The sequence below is a fragment of the Silurus meridionalis genome, chromosome 27 (genome assembly GCF_014805685.1).
Source record: "Silurus meridionalis isolate SWU-2019-XX chromosome 27, ASM1480568v1, whole genome shotgun sequence".
Classification (NCBI taxonomy): Eukaryota; Metazoa; Chordata; class Actinopteri; order Siluriformes; family Siluridae; genus Silurus; species Silurus meridionalis.
Genome location: NC_060910.1, coordinates 12627764 through 12650673, shown reverse-complemented (window position 1 = coordinate 12650673; position 22910 = coordinate 12627764). Strand labels below are relative to the sequence as shown.

At 37.1% G+C, this 22910-nt stretch overlaps 2 protein-coding genes across 5 annotated transcripts; one reads left to right on the top strand and one right to left on the bottom strand.

The window, feature by feature from the left end:
• The first annotated feature begins 1854 nt into the window (after positions 1-1854).
• eef2l2 (eukaryotic translation elongation factor 2, like 2) lies at positions 1855-11777 on the top strand. Of its 2 annotated transcripts, none has more exons than XM_046841491.1 (15): positions 1855-1998; positions 5647-5861; positions 6126-6307; positions 6655-6866; positions 7256-7443; positions 7641-7746; positions 7971-8084; positions 8174-8312; positions 8417-8612; positions 8988-9246; positions 9565-9672; positions 9818-10171; positions 10339-10521; positions 11196-11328; positions 11415-11777. In XM_046841491.1, exons 1-15 carry the CDS (start codon positions 1996-1998, stop codon positions 11606-11608), a joined length of 2586 nt encoding a protein of 861 aa, XP_046697447.1. In that variant the 5' UTR covers positions 1855-1995; the 3' UTR covers positions 11609-11777. The 2 variants fall into 2 exon arrangements, with proteins under 2 accessions (XP_046697447.1, XP_046697446.1); XM_046841490.1 differs by lacking the exon at positions 1855-1998 and adding an exon at positions 4318-4359.
• Positions 11778-11864: 87 nt separating this feature from the next.
• pias2 (protein inhibitor of activated STAT, 2) lies at positions 11865-20995 on the bottom strand. Of its 3 annotated transcripts, XM_046841494.1 has the most exons (15): positions 20910-20943; positions 20638-20739; positions 17914-18382; positions 17614-17701; positions 17479-17529; positions 17299-17389; positions 17022-17156; positions 16827-16932; positions 16638-16711; positions 16376-16536; positions 16158-16291; positions 15243-15423; positions 14533-14672; positions 14397-14434; positions 11865-14195 (listed from the first exon to the last, which is right to left on the bottom strand). In XM_046841494.1, exons 3-15 carry the CDS (start codon positions 18377-18379, stop codon positions 14010-14012), a joined length of 1851 nt encoding a protein of 616 aa, XP_046697450.1. In that variant the 5' UTR covers positions 18380-18382; positions 20638-20739; positions 20910-20943; the 3' UTR covers positions 11865-14009. The 3 variants fall into 3 exon arrangements, with proteins under 3 accessions (XP_046697450.1, XP_046697448.1, XP_046697449.1); XM_046841492.1 differs by lacking the exon at positions 20638-20739 and having other exon boundaries at positions 20910-20995; XM_046841493.1 differs by having other exon boundaries at positions 20638-20954.
• Between the last annotated feature and the right edge of the window lie 1915 nt (positions 20996-22910).

Sequence of the window (22910 nt, the reverse complement as noted above, 5' to 3'; positions counted from 1 at the left end):
CCTCATACAATACCACAACTCCTCTCTCAGCACCCTGTCGTACGCTTTCTCTAAATCCACAAACACACAATGCAACTCCTTCTGACATTCTCTATACTATATTCTTTTATCTACTATTTATCTACTCTATATTCTTAAAGCAAATAAGGCATCTGTGGTGCTCTTCCTCGGCATAAAACCATAGTGTTGCTCACAGATGGTCACCTCTTCTCTCAGCCTTGCTTCCACTACTCTTTCCCATAACTTCATGGTGTGACTGATCAACTTTATTCCCCTGTAGTTACTGCAGGTCTGCACATCTTTCTTATTCTTCAAAACCAGCACACTCCTTCTCCATTCCTCAGGCATCTTCTCACCTTCCAGAATCTTGTTAAAGAATCTGGTTAAAAACTCCACTGCCATCTCTCCTAAACATCTCCATGCTTCTGTCATCTGGTCCTACAGACTTTCCACTTTTCATCCTCCTAATCGCTGCTCTCACTTCCTCCTTACTGATCCTATACACTTCCTGCTTCACCAACTCCACATCATCCAACTTTCTCTATCTCTCATTTTCATCGTTCATCAGCTGCTCAAAATACTCCTTCCATCTTCTCAACACACTCTCCTCATTAGTCAACACATTTCCATCTCCACCCTTTATTGCTCTAACTTGCAGAACATCCTTCCCAGCTCGGTCCCTCTGTGTGGCCAATCGATACAAATCCTTTTCCGTGTCCAACTTCTCATACAGCTCCTCATATGCTTTTTCCTTGGCTTTCGCCACATCCCTCTTTACCTGCTGCCGCATCTCCTTGTACTCCTGCCTACTTTTCTTATCTCTCTCTGTCGATCCCAATTCTGTTTTGCCAACCTCTTTCTCCTTATGCTCTCCTGCACTTCCTCATTTCACCACCATGTCTCTTTGTCTTCCTTTCTATTTCCAGATGTCACACCAAGTACCTTTCTAGCTGCCTCCCTCATCACTCCTGCAGTAGTTGCCCAATCATCCAGCACGTCTTCACCACCACCAAGGCCCCTGCCTGACCTCTTCCCTGAACCTTACACTAGTCTTCCTCCTTCAGTTTCCACCATCTTATTCTTCTTTCACTCTCCTCCTCTTCTTCTTCACCTCCAAAACCATCCTACAGACCACCATCTGATGCTGTCTAGCTACACTGTCCCCCGCCAACACCTTACAGTCTCCAATCTCCTTCAGGTTGCATCTCCTACATGGTCCACCTGTGTGCACCTTCCTCCACTCTTATACATCACCCTATGATCCTCCTTCTCCTTAAAATACGTGTTCACCACTGCCATTTCCATCCTTTTAGCAAAATCTACCACCATCTGCCCTTCCACATTCCTCTCCTTAAAACCATACCTACCTATCACCTCCTCATCACCTCTGTTCCCTTTACCTACATGCCCATTATAGTCTGCCCCAATCACCAATCGTTCATTTCTAGGTATACCTTCTACCACTTCATCTAACTCACTCCAGAACTTAACTGCTCTTTACAAACATAACGAGCAGAAAAGCATGTCAGAAGTCAAAACCAGATCCTCTGACAGTCTGTCCAGGTGTTCATGTGGAACTATTAAAATCTAATACATTTCAGACATTTCCAGTGTCTTCTGACACATCAGGGAGAAACTTCTACTCTGTCTAGGAATATCCAAGATCATTTTGCAAGGGAAGAAAAATGCACCTTGCGTTGAGATCATTCGCCCACAGTGTCACAGATATCATCTCACTTCATTTTCATAGTTACATCATTTTATAAAGGGTGTCAATTATTTTGGATCTGGGAACCACTTAAACACTGCGCTGTCAATTTCGGTCCATATGACTCTCTCCACATGACCCAGTGTGTGTGTGTGTGTGTGTGTGTGTCGCAGCATAAACTCCCATACGACGTCATCTTCTCCCTCTTTCACCTCCTCGAGTGCAGAAGCGGAGGATCGCAGATCCACAACCGAGGCGGTCTCACACCGGACAGCCCTTTCGCCAAAATGGTACTGTCATTTTATTAAGGTTACAAGAAATGGACAAAATTCCTTATTATAGAGCTCAATAGGAATGCGCTGTTTCGCTGTGTCATGCTTCGATTTATTATTTTATTTATTTCAATGACGCAATGGCAACCTGCTAGAGAGGTTTTTATTATTTTTATATGATCTTATTTCGATAGTTTTTTTTTTTGTTTATTTCGTATATACATATATACAGGGTTAAGTGTAATTAATGTGTCCCATTAGACGTGACGGAGTTGGTAAATAAGGCCGCGTATGGGACGGACACCGCGTCCTCCTGCAGGCTGAGCGGCTCGTTTCGGGTTGATTGCGCTGTTATTTTCGTGAGATCTCTTCTGCCCACATGAAGCGGCATAACGTTACTTAGCGGCGTTATAAATAACGCGGACACGCCCACGGCTCACTGCGGCGCGCGCGTTCGGATTTCATTGGCACCGAGCGGCGAGGGGGAAAACCGACGGGCAACTCGCGAACGATTCGTTTTTTCATAAACGAGTCTTCGAAACGAATCGATTCGTAGCACGAAGAAGAGAATATTCTCGAATCCTGGGTGTCAAAAATAAAAGGAAAAGGAGGGGATGCCTATGATTAGTGCAGGATAGCTTTTATTATTATTATTATTATTAGTAGTAGTAGTAGTAGTAGTATAGTATAGTATACTATTAGTATTAGTATTAGTATTAGTATAGTAATAGTATTAATTATTAATTATTATTAAGTATTAATAATAATTATTAATAATAATAATAATAATAATAATATTATTATTATTATTATTATTATTATTATTATTATTATTATTATGCCATGGCCAAGATTTCTATGTTTGAAGATCAATTACACCTGTTATAAATATGAGGGGTCCAGATGATTTTATTGGTTCATAAATTAGATATAAGGGAGCTAAGGTAAATTTTAAATACTGTCTACTGTATGTATGTATGTATGTATGTATGTATGTATGTATGTATGTATGTATGTATTATTAATATTATTATTATTTTTTTTTATTATATGGTCAAGATTACTATTTTTGAAAATTGACAAAACCTGATGTTGATTTGAGGGGTCAAGAAGACTGGTTCTTTAAATAGATATAGGGGAGGTGAGAGGAATTTCAAGCAGCACATGTAATGAGCAGTCTACTATACATTATTATTATTATTATTATTATTATTATTATTATTATTATTTTATCACTTCAGCAGCAGCCATGATATTTGGGGGTGCAGCAGCATCAATACCCCACTTTTTGTGTCCTTGAAAAACATATTTTTACTGCATTTTCTATAATGTTATGGTTACAATACATTTTTTAAACAATATTGTCTGTTGTAGAAAATTGAACAAAGATTGAAAATACAGAATAATGTAGAATTTTGTAGTTCTTAAAACGGTGTCAGTGGAACCCTGAAATTTTAAGTTCAGTTTAAAATTTTAAATCCCTCTTTTAAATCTATAAATAATTATTCATCATTAATTATGGATGAGGTTTCCCTTTCAACAAAGCAGGCCAGATTGATTAAACCTGACAAAGTTGAGGGATCTAGTATCTCCAGTAGTCTAGAATGATGGTTCACCAAGTTTAGTATGGGAATCCCCAAGAGCCAGTGGATTTTAGACAGGATTTAACATTTTTTTATAACCTGGTAGTAAGATTTTACTTTATGAAGATGAACAAAACCTGAAATAAAGGGGGATACAGGACTGCCTATCACAAGACACCTGTCATTCAAGATATACAGGTGAGTGACAGGTGTCTCGTCCAATGATCTGTAAGTTTCCATTCACAAACTATACCTACCTTTTCCGGTTTGTCGGATTTGTCGTTGTGTTTTTGGATTTGTTAATTTGTTTTTGGATTTGTTAATTTGTTCATGTGTTTTGCACTTCTCGGCCACCGTACACGGGGGATGCGGGGGATATGTCCCACGCACATTTTTATAAAAAGTAAATTCGTCCCCCTCACTTTTTTAGTGGAGTTGTGTTCACGACATGTTGAGGTTTTAATGGAGCAATGGTACCTCGACATACGAGTGCTCTAACTTACGAGTTTTTAGCAAAAATATGAGGTACGAGCTCAAGACGCCTCAGTCAGTGTTGCTGATTGTGTGTCTCGATACACACGCACACAAACAAAGGTTTGAATGTGCGCGCACTATGACGTCACTGTGACGAATCTTGTGATAAATCAGCAACACTGGCCTCAGTCAGTGTACTTGTTTGCCTCGCTGTCGAAGCATCTTTGATAAGTTGTGCTCGCGTTTTTTGCTTTTTGTACATTTACAGTACTTTATCACATTTCATTTTATAACCATGGGTCCGAAGAAAGTGAGTGGAAAGGTCAGTGCTCAGAAGAAGATGTCTATTGAATTAAAGCGATTGACTTGGCGAGGCAGTACAGGCGTAGTACTTCAATGATATGTACTATGCTTAACCAGTTTATTTTTTTTTTACATTCTCTTTTATAATCCTTTTATACAATATTTGTCATTTATAAATACATTTTTCTTATTCAAAAACACGTAACAAAAACAACTGGGGTGGCATTTTGGGGGCTGGAACGGATTAATGGCATTTCAATTAATTTCAATGGGGAAATTTGCTTTGAAATACGAGCAAATTGACATACGAGCAAGGTTACGGAACGAATTAAACTCGTATGTCGAGGTACCACTGTATTATTATTATTATTATTATTATTATTATTATTATTAACACATAAACATATGTGTCGCACAATGTTTAGTAACTCTGCCTGTTGCTCATGTTGAATAATTAGCAAGTTTTAAAGGATTTAAAGGATTATAAGGAAAAATAGCTGCTTGGACAAACGTTCACTTTTTTCTGTGTATTTTCCTTAAACTCTTTTATAGATGGGAAGGAACGTCTCGGAAAAACGTTTGGCAGTTTTAAGTAGCTTTATATGTTGAGATATATGTTCGCTTTAACACTGTGTAAAAAGCTACTACTTTTAAACAAACCAGCCAGGAAGTTTAAAAGAAGTGACACTGAATGTTTATTTTATCTCATTGTATAATTGATATCGGGTCTTGACATGTTTGTCAGTTGAGTTCAATACATATTTTGTTTCAATAGTTTGTTTTGAATTTCTTGTTTTATTCCTGAAACATGGACTGTAAAATAGAACAAAATGAAGTATTATTTTAATGTGCAAGTATCCATTACTGTGTGCATTGTACTGTGCATACACAAAATACAATTTAAAATATGTAAACAATATACTCTTAGTACCATTATAAGGACATATTTGTACTTTATACTCAAAAAGGTACACATTACTACCTTAGAGTACCAATGTGTACCTTAATGTACAACTATACATTTTTGGGGTAAATAAGGTACAAAGATGTCCTTTTAAGGGCACTGTCCCAGTGGCAAACTGCTGTATTTCTTTCTTTCTTTCTGTTTTATAATCATATATAATTATAAAGCATATAAAGCAAAAAAATTATGATTAAAAATAAAACCGGTCAATTACACAACGGTTAACTGAGAAAAAAACAAAAACAGGTAACACTAGACATTTCGTCCCCCGCACTTTTGAAATGATGGCTACGCCCCTGGTTGTAATATACCAAACACTGGTGTGTTTTTTTTTTCCCTCAGGTGAACTTCACAGTAGACCAGATTCGTGAGATCATGGACAAAAAGTCCAACATTAGGAACATGTCCGTGATCGCTCATGTGGACCATGGCAAATCTACTCTCACTGACTCTTTAGTGTGCAAAGCAGGTATCATTGCCTCCGCACGAGCTGGTGAGACCAGGTTCACGGACACGAGGAAGGATGAACAGGAGAGGTGCATCACCATCAAGTCGACGTAGGTATTCCTTGTAGCTTCAAAATCCACAGCGTCCAATGAATTTACCACATCTCAATATTATCTGTTATCGCTATAAAAAAATAGAAGGCAAAAGTAGTAAAAAAATTATCCTATTCATTCTATTTCAAAAACAATCATGTATTGGCAGCTGATAATCTGTTCATTAACAGCTTCTACGCAATGTCTAGCATCCAAGTCATAAAACAAAAGTAGCGCAAGTCTATACATTTTTAAAGGCATTGTGTATTATCTTCAATGCAGAGCTATCTCTCTGTACTACGAGCTCAGCGACAATGACTTGGCCTTCATCAAGCAGTGCAAGGATGGATCTGGTTTTCTCATAAACCTGATCGACTCTCCTGGTCACGTGGACTTCTCGTCCGAGGTGACGGCAGCTCTGAGAGTTACTGATGGGGCTCTCGTAGTAGTAGACTGTGTATCAGGTATGACGGTGCTGGACTTCAGCAGGTCAAATTGAAAGGGTCTTTGCAGTATTGACTCACAAAATCCCCTGAAAATGTACCTACAACATCCGGTGCACTGACTGTTTTTAATGTACTAAGATTTACTGCAGTCAAGTGGCAATTGTTGGAAAATCAATAATATTTATGAATGTGATAAAAAAAGAAGTCTCATAATGCAGTGTAAAAACACTCCGAAATCCTAAACAGCATTTCCGCCAAATGTAAATGGATAAAAAACAGTCTGTGCTTAGTAGTGTGTATGTAACATATTTTGAATGATGAAGCGGTTTCTTCATATTTGAATAAGAAATATATGTATTCTCCAGGTGTGTGTGTGCAGACCGAAACCGTCCTGAGGCAGGCTATTGCCGAACGCATTAAACCAGTCTTGATGATGAACAAAATGGACCGTGCCTTGCTTGAGCTGCAGCTGGATCCGGATGAGCTTTTTCAGACCTTCCAGCGCATCGTAGAGAATGTCAATGTCATCATCTCCACTTATGGTGAAGGAGAGCATGGACCAATGGGCAACATTATGGTAAAAAAAAAACTATTTGCATTTGAGTGTTTTTTTATTTTCCTACCAGCCATCATCAGTTTTATTGTGCAATTTTGATTCTGATGTTTTATTTATGTCTTGTGTACATCTATTACTTTTTGTAAAGAGTTTTATTTTAAATGTTCTTCCCCATACCATCTCAGGGATTTTTTCCTTTCCATTGTCTTAGGGGTAACTTTAAAAACTGTAAACATTATATTTGTAATCTATTTAATTCTGTAAAGCTGCTTTGAATCAATGTCCATAGTTAAATGTGTTGTACAAATAAATTAAAATGTAATTGAATTGATTAAAAAGATTTGGAACGACACAATATATAAATGATCTTTTTTTTATTCAAGTTCATTTGTAACATTTTTCATTTTCAGGTGGACCCTGTTGCTGGTACAGTTGGATTTGGTTCAGGCCTCCATGGTTGGGCTTTTACTCTTAAGCAGTTTGCTGAGATGTATGTTGCCAAGTTTGCTGCCAAAGGTGAAAAGAAAAAAGGAAATGTCTCTCCTGAAGAGCGCTGCAAAAAGGTGGAAGAAATGATGAAAAAGCTCTGGGGAGATAAGTATGTGAAGCAAAAAAATCCCAAAAGGACTCAAATAATTAAAAAATGTTTGTAATATTTGTAAAATATAATTATTATAATTCTTTATGTAACTTTTTTGTAATTAAATATAGTTGATAAAGTAAAGGTAGAAAAGTTATATATTTATTGTGTCAGGGTGGGAATTAAAAAAAATAATATATTTTTTGATTTCTTAGGTATTTTGATCCTTCCTGTGGAAAATTCAGCAAAACAGCAGCCAATGCAGAGGGGAAAAAACTCCCACGCACTTTCTGCCAACTTGTGTTGGATCCAATTTTTAAGGTGCACAATATAATGCTAATAGACATTATTATTTTTTTTTTATTCAAAAAAGAGACATAGGACATTGTGAAAATCATTACTATTTACAATGTACAATGCCGGACATAAGACATAATACAAAATAGTATTTTATATAGACAAATTTCCAAGGTTTTACCTTGCTGACTTGAAAGAAAGTGCACCACAAAAGATATCTAAAATTGTTTTGAATATTGTTTGGAAAGGTGTTTGATGCCATCATGAACTTTAAGAAAGAGGAGACACAGAAATTGATTGAAAAACTGAACATTAAGCTTGATGTTGAAGATAGAGAGAAAGAAGGAAAACAGCTGCTTAAGGTGAGATCATTTATGAAGACTTGCATAAGAATTCAAATGCTTTGCACCTGTATTGGTGTGGTTTCAGAGTGCTTTTCTGCCATATGCAGGCTGTGATGCGCCGCTGGTTGCCTGCAGGTGATGCATTGCTCCAAATGATTACAATACATCTACCTTCACCGGTAACAGCGCAGAAATATCGGTGTGAGCTGCTCTATGAAGGCCCATTAGATGATGAATCAGCAATGGGTAAATAGTAAAAGATTATGACGATAAATTTGAAGTTACAACCTCTATGATATCTGAAAGCCAAAATTTGAGAAAACGTCTTTGTTTTAATATTAACTCTTTAGGTATCAAGAACTGTGATCCTAAAGGTCCACTAATGATGTATATCTCCAAAATGGTACCAACTACTGACAAGGGCAGATTCTATGCTTTTGGTCGTGTTTTCTCTGGTATTGTTGCCACGGGGCAGAAAGTACGCATCATGGGCCCAAATTATACACCAGGAAAGAAGGAGGACTTGTACTTGAAACCCATTCAAAGGTTTGCATTCAGGCTGTATATCAAATGATTTACCAAAAAACAGACGTTTGATGTTTGGCCTATTGTTGAGAGATTGTGAGATAGAATCCTGATGATCTATAGTTGTAAGTGTAGGGTCTCGAATTGTCATGCTCCCTAGGTTGGAAAGATGGCATACTCAGTAACAATAAGAAATTGCAGACATTTGTGAGCCTGGGTATGTAGAGGAGGGCAGATAAGACTGAATTCTTTTTATCTTGTCCTATAATGTGCTATGAGCAGTAGCTCGAAAGAAGATGTAGAATTTGTAGAATATATATAGCCTTACTAGTTGAGAGTTGCTGTGTAAAATAGAGAAGTAGAACATGCTTATACAATTTCTCTTTTTCACTGCAGAACCATCCTGATGATGGGTCGTTATGTTGAGCCCATTGAAGATGTGCCATGCGGGAACATTGTTGGACTGGTTGGAGTTGATCAGTTTTTGGTGAAGACTGGTACCATTACCACCTATGAGCATGCTCACAACTTGCGAGTGATGAAGTTCAGCGTTAGTCCTGTAGTGAGAGTGGCCGTTGAGGCTAAGAACCCAGCTGACCTTCCAAAGCTGGTAGAGGGTCTGAAACGACTGGCAAAGTCTGACCCTATGGTTCAGGTGAGTGTTGAGAAGTTTTTAATCTAAAGCGTGATTAAACTGGGAGTCTGGAATCAAAAGTATCCCTGGGGGATTGTGGTCTTTTTACCTGTCGATCGCTGTGACAAAATGCCTATTTAACCTCATTTAACTGGCCAATGATTTAGCATTAGCAGAAGTTATAAAAACTGAGGAAAAATGTTAGTCTCCACACCTGTAGAGGTAGATGCTGTTTTTAAAACTACCAGGGAAAAAAGAATCAAGATCTGGTTGAATATTTCCATTCTTAAAACAGATACAGTGTTAGTTTTATCTATTATTTTCCTATATGTCCACCAGTGCATCATTGAAGAGTCTGGTGAGCACATTGTGGCTGGAGCAGGAGAACTACATCTGGAAATTTGCTTAAAAGATCTTGAGGAAGATCATGCCTGTATCCCCCTGAAGGTAAAGCTCAACACTAATAGATCTCTGTGTGATACAAATATATTATCATATATATATATATATATATATATATATATATATATATATATATGGTATGGTACATACTTACATACATATCAGATGATAACTGATTCCTTCCTTCCAGAAATCAGATCCAGTGGTGTCATATCGTGAAACAGTGAGCGATGATTCTGACCAAGTATGCTTGTCCAAATCTCCTAACAAGCACAACCGTCTGTACATGAAGGCTCGTCCTTTCCCAGATGGCTTGGCTGAGGATGTTGATAAGGGAGATGTGACAGCAAGGCAAGAACTCAAACTGAGAGCTCGCTACCTGGCTGAAAAGTATGAATGGGAGGTCACAGAGGCTCGTAAGATATGGTGCTTTGGACCAGATGGCAATGGACCCAACATTCTTGTGGACATAACCAAAGGAGTACAATATCTGAATGAGATCAAGGATAGCGTGGTGGCTGGGTTTCAGTGGGCAACCAAGGAGGTGAGTAAAGTCCAGAAGCAACATCTGTTATTGATGTGGAGATTCAGAGCATACAAATGATGCCAGTGCAGTTTATATAGTATACAATTAGATCATGCTTAATATTTTAAACAGTTAGTACATTTACTACAATATTAGGGGTTTGGCATTTCATTGCATTTCTTTAGGGGGCACTTTGTGAGGAGAACATGAGGGCAGTGCGATTTGACATCCATGATGTCACTTTGCATGCTGATGCGATACACAGGGGAGGTGGCCAGATCATCCCTACAGCCCGTAGAGTGCTGTACGCCTCAGTGCTGACTGCACAGCCACGACTAATGGAACCCATTTACCTGGTGGAGATTCAGGTAAAGGAAACATGTTTGTGATAATATTCAAAATTTTATACCATCATACCTGGGGTTTGGTTGTTTAGGGTTGCCAAGTCTTGGGCCAAAATGTTGGGCAAGTAGTGTTAAAAACATGACATTTCATTGAAATATATATATATATATATATATATATATATATATATATATATATATATATATATATATATATATAAATATAAAATTATTATTATTATGAACAGTATATTGCTATAAAATATCCTGATACACATTGTGTATACAGTTTAATGCAGTTCATTTTATGCACACACATTTCAACTAGATTTATTTTAGTTTAAATATATCAGAATTTGTCACGATAAACGAATCAAATTCCTACCAAATAGCGAGCACATTACAATGTAAACTAATCTAAATAAAACTAGATTATCACTAAAAATGGTTCAACACTAAAATCCTAGCAAAAGCGCTGAACATGTTTTCTGGTAATAGTGAGCATGTCTGTAAAAAAATTTCACTTTTTGACAGAAATGACCTGTAAAAATGAGATGTTGCTTAACAGTTCACCGACTTTGCATACACACAATTAAGTGAAAAAAACAACAACAATATTGACAAATCAAAACTAAAGATATTACTAAACAATGCAGCCAAATACTAAAACTCATTCTGCTTATCCGTGCCTCCTGTAGTGTCCAGAACAAGTTGTCGGTGGTATCTATGGTGTTCTGAACAGAAAAAGAGGCCATGTTTATGAGGAGTCACAAGTGGCAGGAACACCTATATTTGTCGTGAAGGCATATCTTCCTGTGAATGAATCATTTGGTATGCTTATCTTCTAAAATAAATATACAGCTACTCTTAAAATGTGTTACCCTTTTTCAAAAATGTCCTGGTTGAATCTTTTGTAGGTTTCACAGCAGATCTAAGGTCCAATACAGGTGGCCAGGCCTTCCCTCAGTGCGTGTTTGACCACTGGCAAATCCTTCCTGGAGACCCGTATGATGCCAACAGCAGGCCTTCGCAGGTCATAGCCGAGACCCGCAAGCGCAAGGGCCTAAAGGAGGGCATCCCAGCTTTAGACAACTTCCTGGACAAACTGTAATTTCTCTCAAGACTAAAGGCTAAAAGAACATTTAGTGATTCGGTAGCCCTCATTCTTTGTGTTGCACATTTATGAGCCTAAGTATATGAAAATATTACATGTACAATAAAATAAATAAGATTACTACTGTCGAAGTTCACAGCAAATAAAAACTGAGCACCTCACATTGCGTGAAATGTCCGAGGCTGATTTTTTTTTTTTTTTTTTTTTCATTTTAAGAATATACTTTTCATAAATAAAATCACAACAGCATGTATTCAGATAGACATCATAGACATCATTTACTGCCTTTTTGCTGCATATGTTTAAATGGCACAATTTGGGTCCAAAATAAGCATTTGGAGTACAATCATTTGAAATCAATACATATAAATAACTATATGGATTTTCACCCATCTGTTCCTCTTAAGCCACACCATCCAAGATTTACAAGACTTGTTTCACAAGTAATAGTATCAGTTACTATAATGTCTAATACAATAACGATGTAAGCAATCATTTAAATAATTACAAAGGCGCAAATCTGGAACAAATGTGAATAAAGTACCAAAAATGTTAAATAAAAAAAAGCCTGTGATAGCAAAGCTAAACCTTTAAATGAAACTGTAAAAATTAATATATGGCTTACAGGGCAGAATGTTGTTTTGGACAGCAGTAAACTGAAGATTAATTGATAAACCTATAAATTTCTATAATAAGGTCTTTTATTCTAAACTAAGATTTATTAGTTGAGATGTTCAAGTGGCATTTTCCCACGTTTTCTAGTAGATTCACTGCTTTTAAATCCACTGGACTAAGATTCAAATTCTTGATCTGCGAGAATTATGATGGAAAATAGCAAAGATGGAACTGCCTTATACTCAGAAGCTTATTGGCATTTAAAAGGGAAGAAAATATTAAACACATGAACCCAAGCAAGAAAATAACTTGCTACAGTTGTGCTTATTGTACAGTTTATATGAGATTTTACAGTTTGGTGATTCACTGGTGACCATATTTTTACAGGTCTCTGTATTATGTAGGAGAGAAAAAAAAATCCCGACTGTTTGAAGGCAGTGAAATGTTACATTTGATGTTTTGGTGGAGATCCACATCTACAGCACATACAAGCAAGTTCAGTGTGCTCAAGTTTTTCAAAGCTACAAATCAACGAGTGAAACATTTAATCGTGTAAAATATCTTTCATAAAACAGATGCACTATTAAAAAATTTTTGCCCCTTTCCTTATGTTAAAATTGGCACCTTTATCGCTTCATTGACTAAAGTTTAGCATTTTGGTCAAGCCACAATGCTGTGCCCTGGAAAAAAGTGATCATGTGCTTTATTTCATAGTTGAAAGCATACATAATTTCATTCGTTAGAAGATATGGGATCTGACAATAGTTGTTCTTATTCTCTATGAAAGTGACAGGTAACTATTATAAAAAATTGAATTATATATTAAAATCCAAGTGAATTAAAAGTGGCACACAAAACCACAACAGGCTACTACATTAGAGCTGGTGCCATAAACTGCTCTTTTAATCGAGTCCTGGGCTGTTAGCCCTTTAATGTTGGGGTACACCTCAGAACAAGCCCAAAACATCTTAATGAAATAAGGATTCAGAAAATCTGAAATCAACAACACCAAGTTGGACAACAATTTGAAATTTGATGGGAAATGTCAGAGTTTAACCAACCAGAAAGCCAGTTTCATAGTGTACCTCCGTGATCCATGAGCCTGTTTTCACTAGGCTGAATTTCAGGTTTAAGCATGGCTGTGAAACCAGCATCTGCAGCACCTTTTTTTTTTTTTTATGCAAATGTTAAAGAGGAGAATGAAAAAAAAACCCATATAAAAAGATGTCATTGCATCATGGCTTGATTATGGCCCAAATGAAATGGATCTAAAAATGCAGCTACGAACTGCAGCAAAATATTGTGACCCAAACAATATGCAATAAAACGGGTATTGTTTAGACAGAAATTGATGTTATGCCACTCGATACAAAACAAATTATGTACACTCCTGATGTTTTTTCAAATATAAGGTCATTGTTGAGGTTTTGAGGTGATTATTCAAAAATATGTGGTTTAAATAGTAAAAAAAAAAAAACAACAAAAAGTTTCACATACAAATGCACGCAGGTCCACGAGTCACAATGTGTCTAAAGTTCCTAGTGCCTCCGCTTAATGCTTTGTCTCTTGAGTTCTCCCAGGCAAGAAGGCAATAAGTTTCACTCATGGTTGAATGAATTGCTCAGAAAAGGAAAACCAATAGCTGCAACCAACCTCGTCATTCGTGTGCATATCATCTACTATATTAGTAAATAATATTAAACTGCAATTAATGTCTGAGTTTTTTTTCTGAAGCAAAATCCGTGGCAGTTTGTCTGATGACTTGGTAGATTGAAATTAGGACTTAATCAAGTGAGATAATGTCTGAAAGAGTCGAGGAACCTCCTGTGATAACCCCCGTTTCATGGCTGGAGCTTCCTCGATGCGACGTTGAATCATACTGGACAGATGAAGCCATAAGGCTAGAGCTACTGGCGCTAGTCTGAATGCTGCTCGACAAATTCTCCAAGAACACAGGGGTCCGGTAATGCTGCAAGGAACAGCAAGCATGTGAGAACTACTGTTCATGGTTGCTAATCAAGACCAAACGTTGAAACTCATACACATTCAGGAAAATATTATATATTGTAATTGCTCTTTAATTTATGAAAAATCTGGCAACTCTCTTAGTTAAATCAAAACAATTCTTTGTTCTAGTTCACATAAATATAAATAGATTTTAAACACATACCTGAGAATCTGCTTGAAGTAATGAAAATAAGTCAAGACCTGCACAGGAAAGAAAAAGTTGTAGTGAGCAGTCAGTTACCAACAAATGACTACAGCTGGGAAGATTATCTGAATGGATCACAGACACAACAGTATACCTTGAATATCTGTGGGAATTGTGGACAGTGCTGTATGGTGGAATGGAACTGCATAGTCTGCAATGGAGGAAGTCAAGTATGAAGTGTCCAGCGGTTGGACATTCGGCACCCGAACCGTTGATGGCTGATAGGTCAAAACACTGAGGGAACAAAAAAAAAAAAAAAAAAAAAAGGAAATTGATAGACATCCTCTTCCTCCTTCTTATTAGTATTATCCAAAATGCTGGTGTCATTTTACAAAACAAATATTGGGTCTGTAATTAAAATGGATTGGCAATTATGTTGAGGCGAGACACCATTCTATTTGTATATAAAGCTCAAATACTCAACTGAGAGATTCATAATTCCTGAGATCTGATCACATCCTAGACACAAGAGTTTTGGCTGTTCTGTATAACAGTCTGTCTCTTGCAAATTTATTTCATTAATTTAATATATGTGCATTTAAATGGAAAGCATTTGCATTCCGAAATTATCTTTTAAACAGATCATGCTTTAAGAAATGCAAACTCAATTTGTGCTTATAGTATTTATCAAATTTCTTTGCTCCAATGTACAAAAGATCTTACAGATCAACTGAACTGTTATGTAAAATCACTGCTACTGTGTACTTCTTTTTGGTGGTCCTCATTATGGGCACATCTATTTAAAGTGACCACAACAATAAATAAGGAAATTTACATATAAGAAGGATAAATGCTAAAACTAACCCTTTGCTACTATGTATATCCTCAGATTTGGACATGTAAAGACAGCGCTTTTTCACTGGAGGGTCCGGCTCTGCTTCTTCATCCGATGAGCTTTCAAGTGTCAGGTCAATCACATCAGCCTTTTTCGTACTGCTGGGTTCTGAGTGGGGAACAACTGCACTCTGACGCACAGGGGCAGTGCCTGAAAAATAAGTCCAAAAGGTTAACACGTGGATCAAACATTATACAAGAGCACACAGCAATTACATTAGAATGCTGTTCTGTATATTCATATACAATTATTGATAATAATAATCGATCAGGCATAACATTATGACCACCTGCCTAATATTGTGTTGGACCCACCGAGCATTAACATTATTTACTTCTTCAGCTACAGGAGCTCGTCTGATGATCAGAACCACACGGGCCAGCCTTCGCCCCCCACATGCATCAATGAGCTTTTCCTGCCCATTGACAGGTTCATCAATGTTCCTTCTTTGGATCACTATTGATAGATAATGACCACTGCAGACTGAACAGCCCACAAGAGTTGCAGAAATGGAGATGCCCGGTCGTCTAGACATCATCATATCAGGCTCGATGAAATCCATACACCTATTTTTCCTGCATCTAACATGTCAGCTTTGTGGACAAAAATACATCCACCGACTAACAGGTGCCATGATGAAGAGATAATCGGTGTTGTTCACCTCACCGCTCATAATGTTATAATATTGATGTTATGCCTGATCTGTGTACTGTATATAACAAATTTAATATGCCTTTTATGAAATTTTATATTGTATCTGAATTCTCTAATTACTTATAGGCAATGCCAGACAGAGCAGAAAAAAAGAAAGACGAACATAACCAGTGATTATGTTCTATAAGTGTCAGTGGGTTACATTTTTGAAGAATTCGTGTTGAGCTTACACTCAATTTTGGGTGAACATGGAGATGACACTTTCAATGTCTCCTTCTTCGGTCTCATGGGGCACCATGTTCCATCCTCTTGAAACTTGATTTCATCCACATCTGTGCAGTCATTCAATATTTCCATAAAAAGCCTAATAAAGAGTGCACAAGCAAAACAAAATCTCAACTGAGGTGTAAATCATATTGCCAGGGAGGTATAATAAAAAGTTACTTACCCATCTATGATCAAACTCTCATATGCAGCTTTCTTGTCACACACAGGGCAGATCCAGGTGGGCTTCTTCTCATTCATCTGTAGGTATAATGCAGCATCGAAGCACTGGAGGTGAGAGCATGTCACTGCTCGACAGGGCACCGTTAGCCGCATTTTCCCAAGCTGAATAAAACCGGGATAGATTTAAAAGAAGAAGTGAGCTGGGTAAAGAACACATGCAGCAGGACACTATTAAACACACAAAAAAAGTCTTCAGGACTTACTGGGCACATAAGTGAGACTCGCAAGCTGGTTGTGGCTATTTCACTGTCAGGGTCTGCTGTAAGCTTTTCTTTTACTATAACAGAAAAATTATTTAAGAAATTTAAGAAAATTAGTACACTTTTTTTCTGGGGTTTTTTTTTTTTTTACAAAAAAAAAAAAAGATTTTCATTAAAAGAAGTGGATCTTACTGAGTGCTCTTGAGTGGTCAGGGTTTCTGATTCCTTTCATTCTTAATCTCTGTAGTAACAGCGGTGATGTCAGCTGCCGTACCAAATACACGGACATGGAGTATGTCTGGAGAATACAGGCAGGTGTGTTAGAAGAATGACAAGAACGTACCACTGACATGATAAGAATATCGCTAAAGATGAGGAGAAATGTACTTTTCCGATTTCAGGTGCCCACGTGATCGATATCTGATTGGGAACAGCAGAAGATAATCTGACGAGAGAGGTGATGTTCAAGGGTCTGCCTGGTCTCTTCTGCTCTACACCATTCTTAGGAGGTGGTGCATAGCCCTGGTACAAAAATAAGCACATTATAAACACTTTACACAAACTTCACAGTACCAAACATATTTGCATGATGTCCTACGTTTCAAAAGCATATAAAAAAAAAAATATATAATAAATAAATAATCACAATCATGTATTTACTCACTGGGAGAGGAAAAAGCTTCCCATTGACTTTGATGCAAAGACTATTGGGATAGTTGTCCTCTTGGGGGCAGCTGGTCTCTGAAAGGCAGAACCTGACAACAAACACAAACGATCATTCCACTGTATTTTGTACATTTATTCAGAACTAGTAACAATGTTAATACAATTCCCAACATCTTACCGGAGTTGTATTTGAACCATATAATCTCTTCTGCCACCAGGAAGAAAATCCCTTTCAATAATGAAGAAAGAAAATGAGAAACACACGCGGTAAAACAAATCATGGCCAAACGACTTGTCCAAATTAGGTCCTTACCGTGAAATGCAAACTTCTCGCACTTGCTGTGGGGTCAAGGCAAAGATAAAGTATTTTTCTTGATGAAATCTTTGAATAGTACTTGCCCCTGCATGCAAAATGAATATATTTTTGAATCTGATACATCTTGTATTACAATAAACATTTCATTTTTTAATGAGTTCAAGAATTAACCAGTTAAGATCTTTTTAACCATTATATGTAGTCATTTATATAATGTACATTGATTGTGAAACAATATGCCTTTTATATAAAGAAGGGAATGTATTGGATGCATTAAAACAAGCTAAGAACAACTACCTAAACTTGACGGTTTGATCAAAACATCCAACACGTCATAAAACGGAAGGGACTTCATCTGGACGTCCGGGTGGACGGGAGGCATGAGCGGTGTTGGCTGCTGCATGTTCATTCTTGGCTTTGAGTCATGAAACACAGTTGATTCAAAAGGTACCAGGTGCTGATGAACAGAGTCTGATGGACTTGCACTAAGACAAAAGTCCAGACTCTCAAGTGTAGATCTTTCTTCAGACTCTAGGTACGACTTTATGCTTGACTTTAGAGAAGACAATTCTGCCAGCGTGTCTAATGTCCTCGGGTATCTCCGGCGATAGAGGTCTTTGATTTTGAGGCTCACGGCAGGGCTACAGTCACTCTTCAGCAAATACAAAGCCCTCAGCAGAAGTTCATTCTTGCGACCACTCTTGTTCCTTCCAGCGAAACCTAGCAGTACCTGGAGCTCCGAGACGCGGAAACCTGATATCATATTCTGGGAAATAAAATACAAAGAGCATGCAAATCAGTGTGACAGTCAGATGGGGAAGAAAATAAAAAAAAAGAAGAAATGTCAGTTCTTATAATGTGTGCGCAGTGAGAATTTTAAAAAGTACTAAAAGAATAGACACTGGACATTCAATATCTGTTTTTCAGCACCATTCATTTTAACCAATACATATTTTACAGTTTAGAGAGCTATCAAACATTGAAATTAGAACTAATTTTAATATGTTGCATTCAAACACTGCATCACAAACTTCAGATTAGAACAGCAACACAGATTTATTCAAACTTTACAAGTCTAAACCACAACAACAATTCTTTCTGACTGGAAACTAAAAATCTAAGAGACGGATTTTTATTAAATCCAGGTACAAAGTTTAATCTGTGCTTCTAAAATACAATTTAAGAGATTCTTTGGTAAACAGACTCAGCTGAGCCTTCAGTATAAATCACCCATTCATTTGATTATTAGGCACTTATACTTTATAAAATCCTTGCTATATGTCTAACATTTAAAATGTGGTTGTTAAGAATCATTCGTAGGCCAATGGAATAATCACTGAGACACTGTAAACACAACATACAGGTATTATGTTTTATTATTTTTATGAAAACTAAGAAAATGCACAATATTAAGAAAAATAAATAATTTTGAATTTGATGGCTGCAACACATTGAGACGAGGCAACAAAAGGCTGGAAAAGTTAAAAAGTTACTAAAACGATATAATATAATATAATATATAAGAGCTAAGAGTCCCCCAGAAGTAAAGATGGGCAGAGGTTCACAAATCTGTGAAAAACAAAAATGTGTTTACAACTGTGGGACAATTTTAAAATAATGTTTCTCAAAATAAAACTGCAAAGACTTTGAAAATCTCATCTGCAGTAAATATCACCAGGAAAAGATTCAGAGAATCTGAAGAAATATCTGAGCACAAAGGGTGAAAATCAATAATGATCCTCGGGCCACCAGGCAGCAACTTCATTAAAAACAGGTATGTTTTTGTAATGAAAATCAGGGTATGGGCTCAGAAACACCTCTAGAAAACACCATCTGTGCACAGTTCAAAATACCACCCGGAAATGTTGGTCAAAGCTCGGTCATGCAAAGAAGCAGTCAAATGTAAACATGGTCCGGAAACATGCGCCACCATCTTTTCCACGGGCCAAAGCTCATTTCAAGCATACTGGCAAAAAAAAAAAAAAAAAAAAAACTATTCAAACAATGTATTTTTCAGGGAGAGCCTTGTATATTTTAGCACAACAATGCAGAACCACATACTGCAACAGAATGGCTCCATCATAGAAGAGTCCAGGTGCTAAACCAGCCTTCCTAATGTCATGACTTTTCATCTACAACAACAAATGAAAAATCTGACAAAGAAGACCCAGGACTGTTCAGCAGCTAGAATCCTGTATCACACATGTATGGTAGAAGATTCCTCTCCCAAAACTCCACTAATTAACACTGTTCCCAGACATATACAGACTGTCGTTTGGAACTGTGCCAATTTATTATTATTATATATTTTTTTTTTACATGTTGCAGCAATCAAAAAAAAAAAAAAATCCCCTTTAAAATGGTACATTGCCTCCGATAAAACATTTGTTTTCTATGATCTATTGTGAATAAAATACGGGTTTATAAGATTTGCAAATCACTGCGTTTTGCTTATATTTACATTTTCCACAGCATTCCTTTTTTTGTATTGTCTGCTTGCTCTACAACTAGTACCAATAATAATAATAATAATAATAATAATAATATAATGATAATAATAATAGTAGCAACAATACTACCACCATCGCCAACAGTAATAACAAAAATTATATCACTCCAAATTATTATTATTAATAATAGTAATAATAATTACACAAACTGCTAATACTACTACCGTAGCAAGCTAGCTACTGTATAAACTAGCTACAGCTAGGCATTATTTGTGTCTTATATTGATTTTGTAATGAACACGCCTTAAAAACATACATTTGTACAGAAACCCTGCGCTGTATATTTGAACATCTCACAATAAACAGAGTTAGCTCTCGAGCTACATTACAACGCTAACAGACAATAACAAAAGATTGCCCACAACATCCACTCAGCTTTATAGTTTTTCCAGGTGTTTAAATATTATACATTTTCCACGTAAACACACAATACTTTTCCCACTCAAAGCATAATGAGAAATGAGCGCTAATTCCCCAACCGCACACTGAATAAGACATGAAGCCCAAGCACCTTGATAGCTAGCGAAGCAGCTGGAAGCTAGCAGGCTAGACGGCTAGTGCTAGCAGATTAGAACAGGTCCGGGCTTCAGAGTGTCGACTCTCTGGCCTACGACTGGGAGAAAACATGACGCTGTTTAAACTACAAAACGATGCAAAACGACATGCTTGTTTGTTTTTTTAAAGAAATAAAACGATAACATCTAAAGCCTAGCATAAAAACTTTTTTTTAAAAACTCCGACAAGTGCAAGGCAGCGGCCAGCTCTCATATCACTTTCGCCTACCCGTAACTCCTCAATATCCGCCATTTTCTGTCTGGGAGCATCCGGGCTATTCGAGATGATGACCCACGTGACCTGGTCAAGTGCTGGGCTGCTTAATGACCAAGTCTCAAATCGCTCGTGACCCCTTTGAAGAAGTGCACTTAAGTAACAATTGCTACACCACCATCACCATTTTCCCACCTGTAAGTAGATGCACAACTGTAGGTAAAATATGACCCAAATAAAAGTAAAAGTGCGCCCTTTAAACTTTCTCTTTGAGTAAAATGACAAGTCTTTGCCTTCATTTGTACTCATGTATCCAAAGTACTATGATTTATTATGGCTATAATAATCCTATTATTATTTTTCTCACAAGACTGTGAAAAGCCTCTAATCTTACTCTTAGCACATCAATCTATTAATAGAATGATATGAGTCAAACACTGATGGATATCTATTACATTTACATTTACATTTGCGGCATTTAGCAGAAGCCCTTATCCAGAGCGACGTACAAAAGTGCTTTGAGTCTCTAGCAATGACTAAATCTACACTGTTATGCAAGATTACAAACTTAATATAAATATAACTCTTGAATTCTACAGAGCAAACTTGGAAAGTGCTAATATAAGTGTTTCAGGAAGAGGTTGGTCTTCAATCGTCGCTTGAAGATAATCACGGACTCTGCTTTATGGACATCTAGGGGAAGTTCATTCCACCACCTCGGTGCCAGAACAGAGAAGAGCCTTGAAGTGTACTTACCTCTCATTCTGAGAGAAGGTGGTACCAGTCGAGCAGTGCTGGAGGATCTCAGACAGCGTGGTGCAGTGCGAGGTGTAATGAGGTCCCTGAGGTAAAATGGTGCTGGTCCATTTGTCCATTGTAGGCAAGCATCAGTGTTTTGAATCTGATACGTGCAGCTACTGGAAGCCAGTGAAGGGAGCACAGCAGTGAGGTGGTTTGGGAGAACTTGGGCAGATTGAACACAAGTCCTGCAGTTGCGTTTTGGATCATTTGCAGTGGACGAATAGCATTCAGAGGAAGACCTGCCAGCAGAGAGCTGCAGTAGTCCAGTCTAGAAATGACAAGAAACTGAACAAGCACCTGGGCAGCCTGTGTGGACAGACATGCAAATGTGAATGTAAATATCTATTAAAATGATCATGAGCCCAAAACCTTTTTTTAACTTCTTAAAAAAAAAAGATAAGTTAAATAGTTAATAGTGATAAGTTAGAGTCAAGAGTTTCTTCCATCATTTAATTCTCTCAAGATGTTATGTTTGCCGTTTAAATTGACGCTGAACTGTATATTGGTGTTAAGTAGATACCGGCAAGAGACAATTAAAACAAATCACAACAGAGTGTGCTTTAACCTGATGTCTTTCTGATTTACCAGTTAAGTTTTTATCCACTCATAATAAATAAAAATAAACTCTATTTGAGTAAAAAAGTACGATATTTGACTTTAAAATGTAGTGAAAATAAAGTAAAAGTCTCTCCAAATGGAAATACTTCAGTAGAGATACGCAAAAAAGCTACTTAAAAACAGTACTTACTGCCACTGATTCTGTAACACAACAAATGTATTAATATAGAACTTATTTTTATGTGTTTTGTAGATTAGTGAGTCATTTGGTTACTCAGTGGTTAAGGCTCTTCTGATCAGAAAGTCAAGGTTTATGCCCTAGGCTTCCAATTGTTGGGCCCTTGAGTGCTTAAATGCAGAACAGTTCATGCAAACTGCAGTCCTAAACCATTGATGTAGACTGTTGATATTAATTACAGTTTAAATCCAAGATGCATTGGGCAGATATGAAAAGAAAAAAGAGACAGCAACACTGGTCACTGGTGCCCCATGTTTAACACGACAAAGAGAGAGAGAGAGAGAGAGAGAGAGAGAGAGAGAGAGAGAGAGAGAGAAGGAGATTAGAGTGGTGACAGGGAGAAAGAAATTAGGATTGTTAAGTATTCTTATTATTACATAAAAGTTAAAGACACTGTACAGTTTGATCAGGGTGTAGGA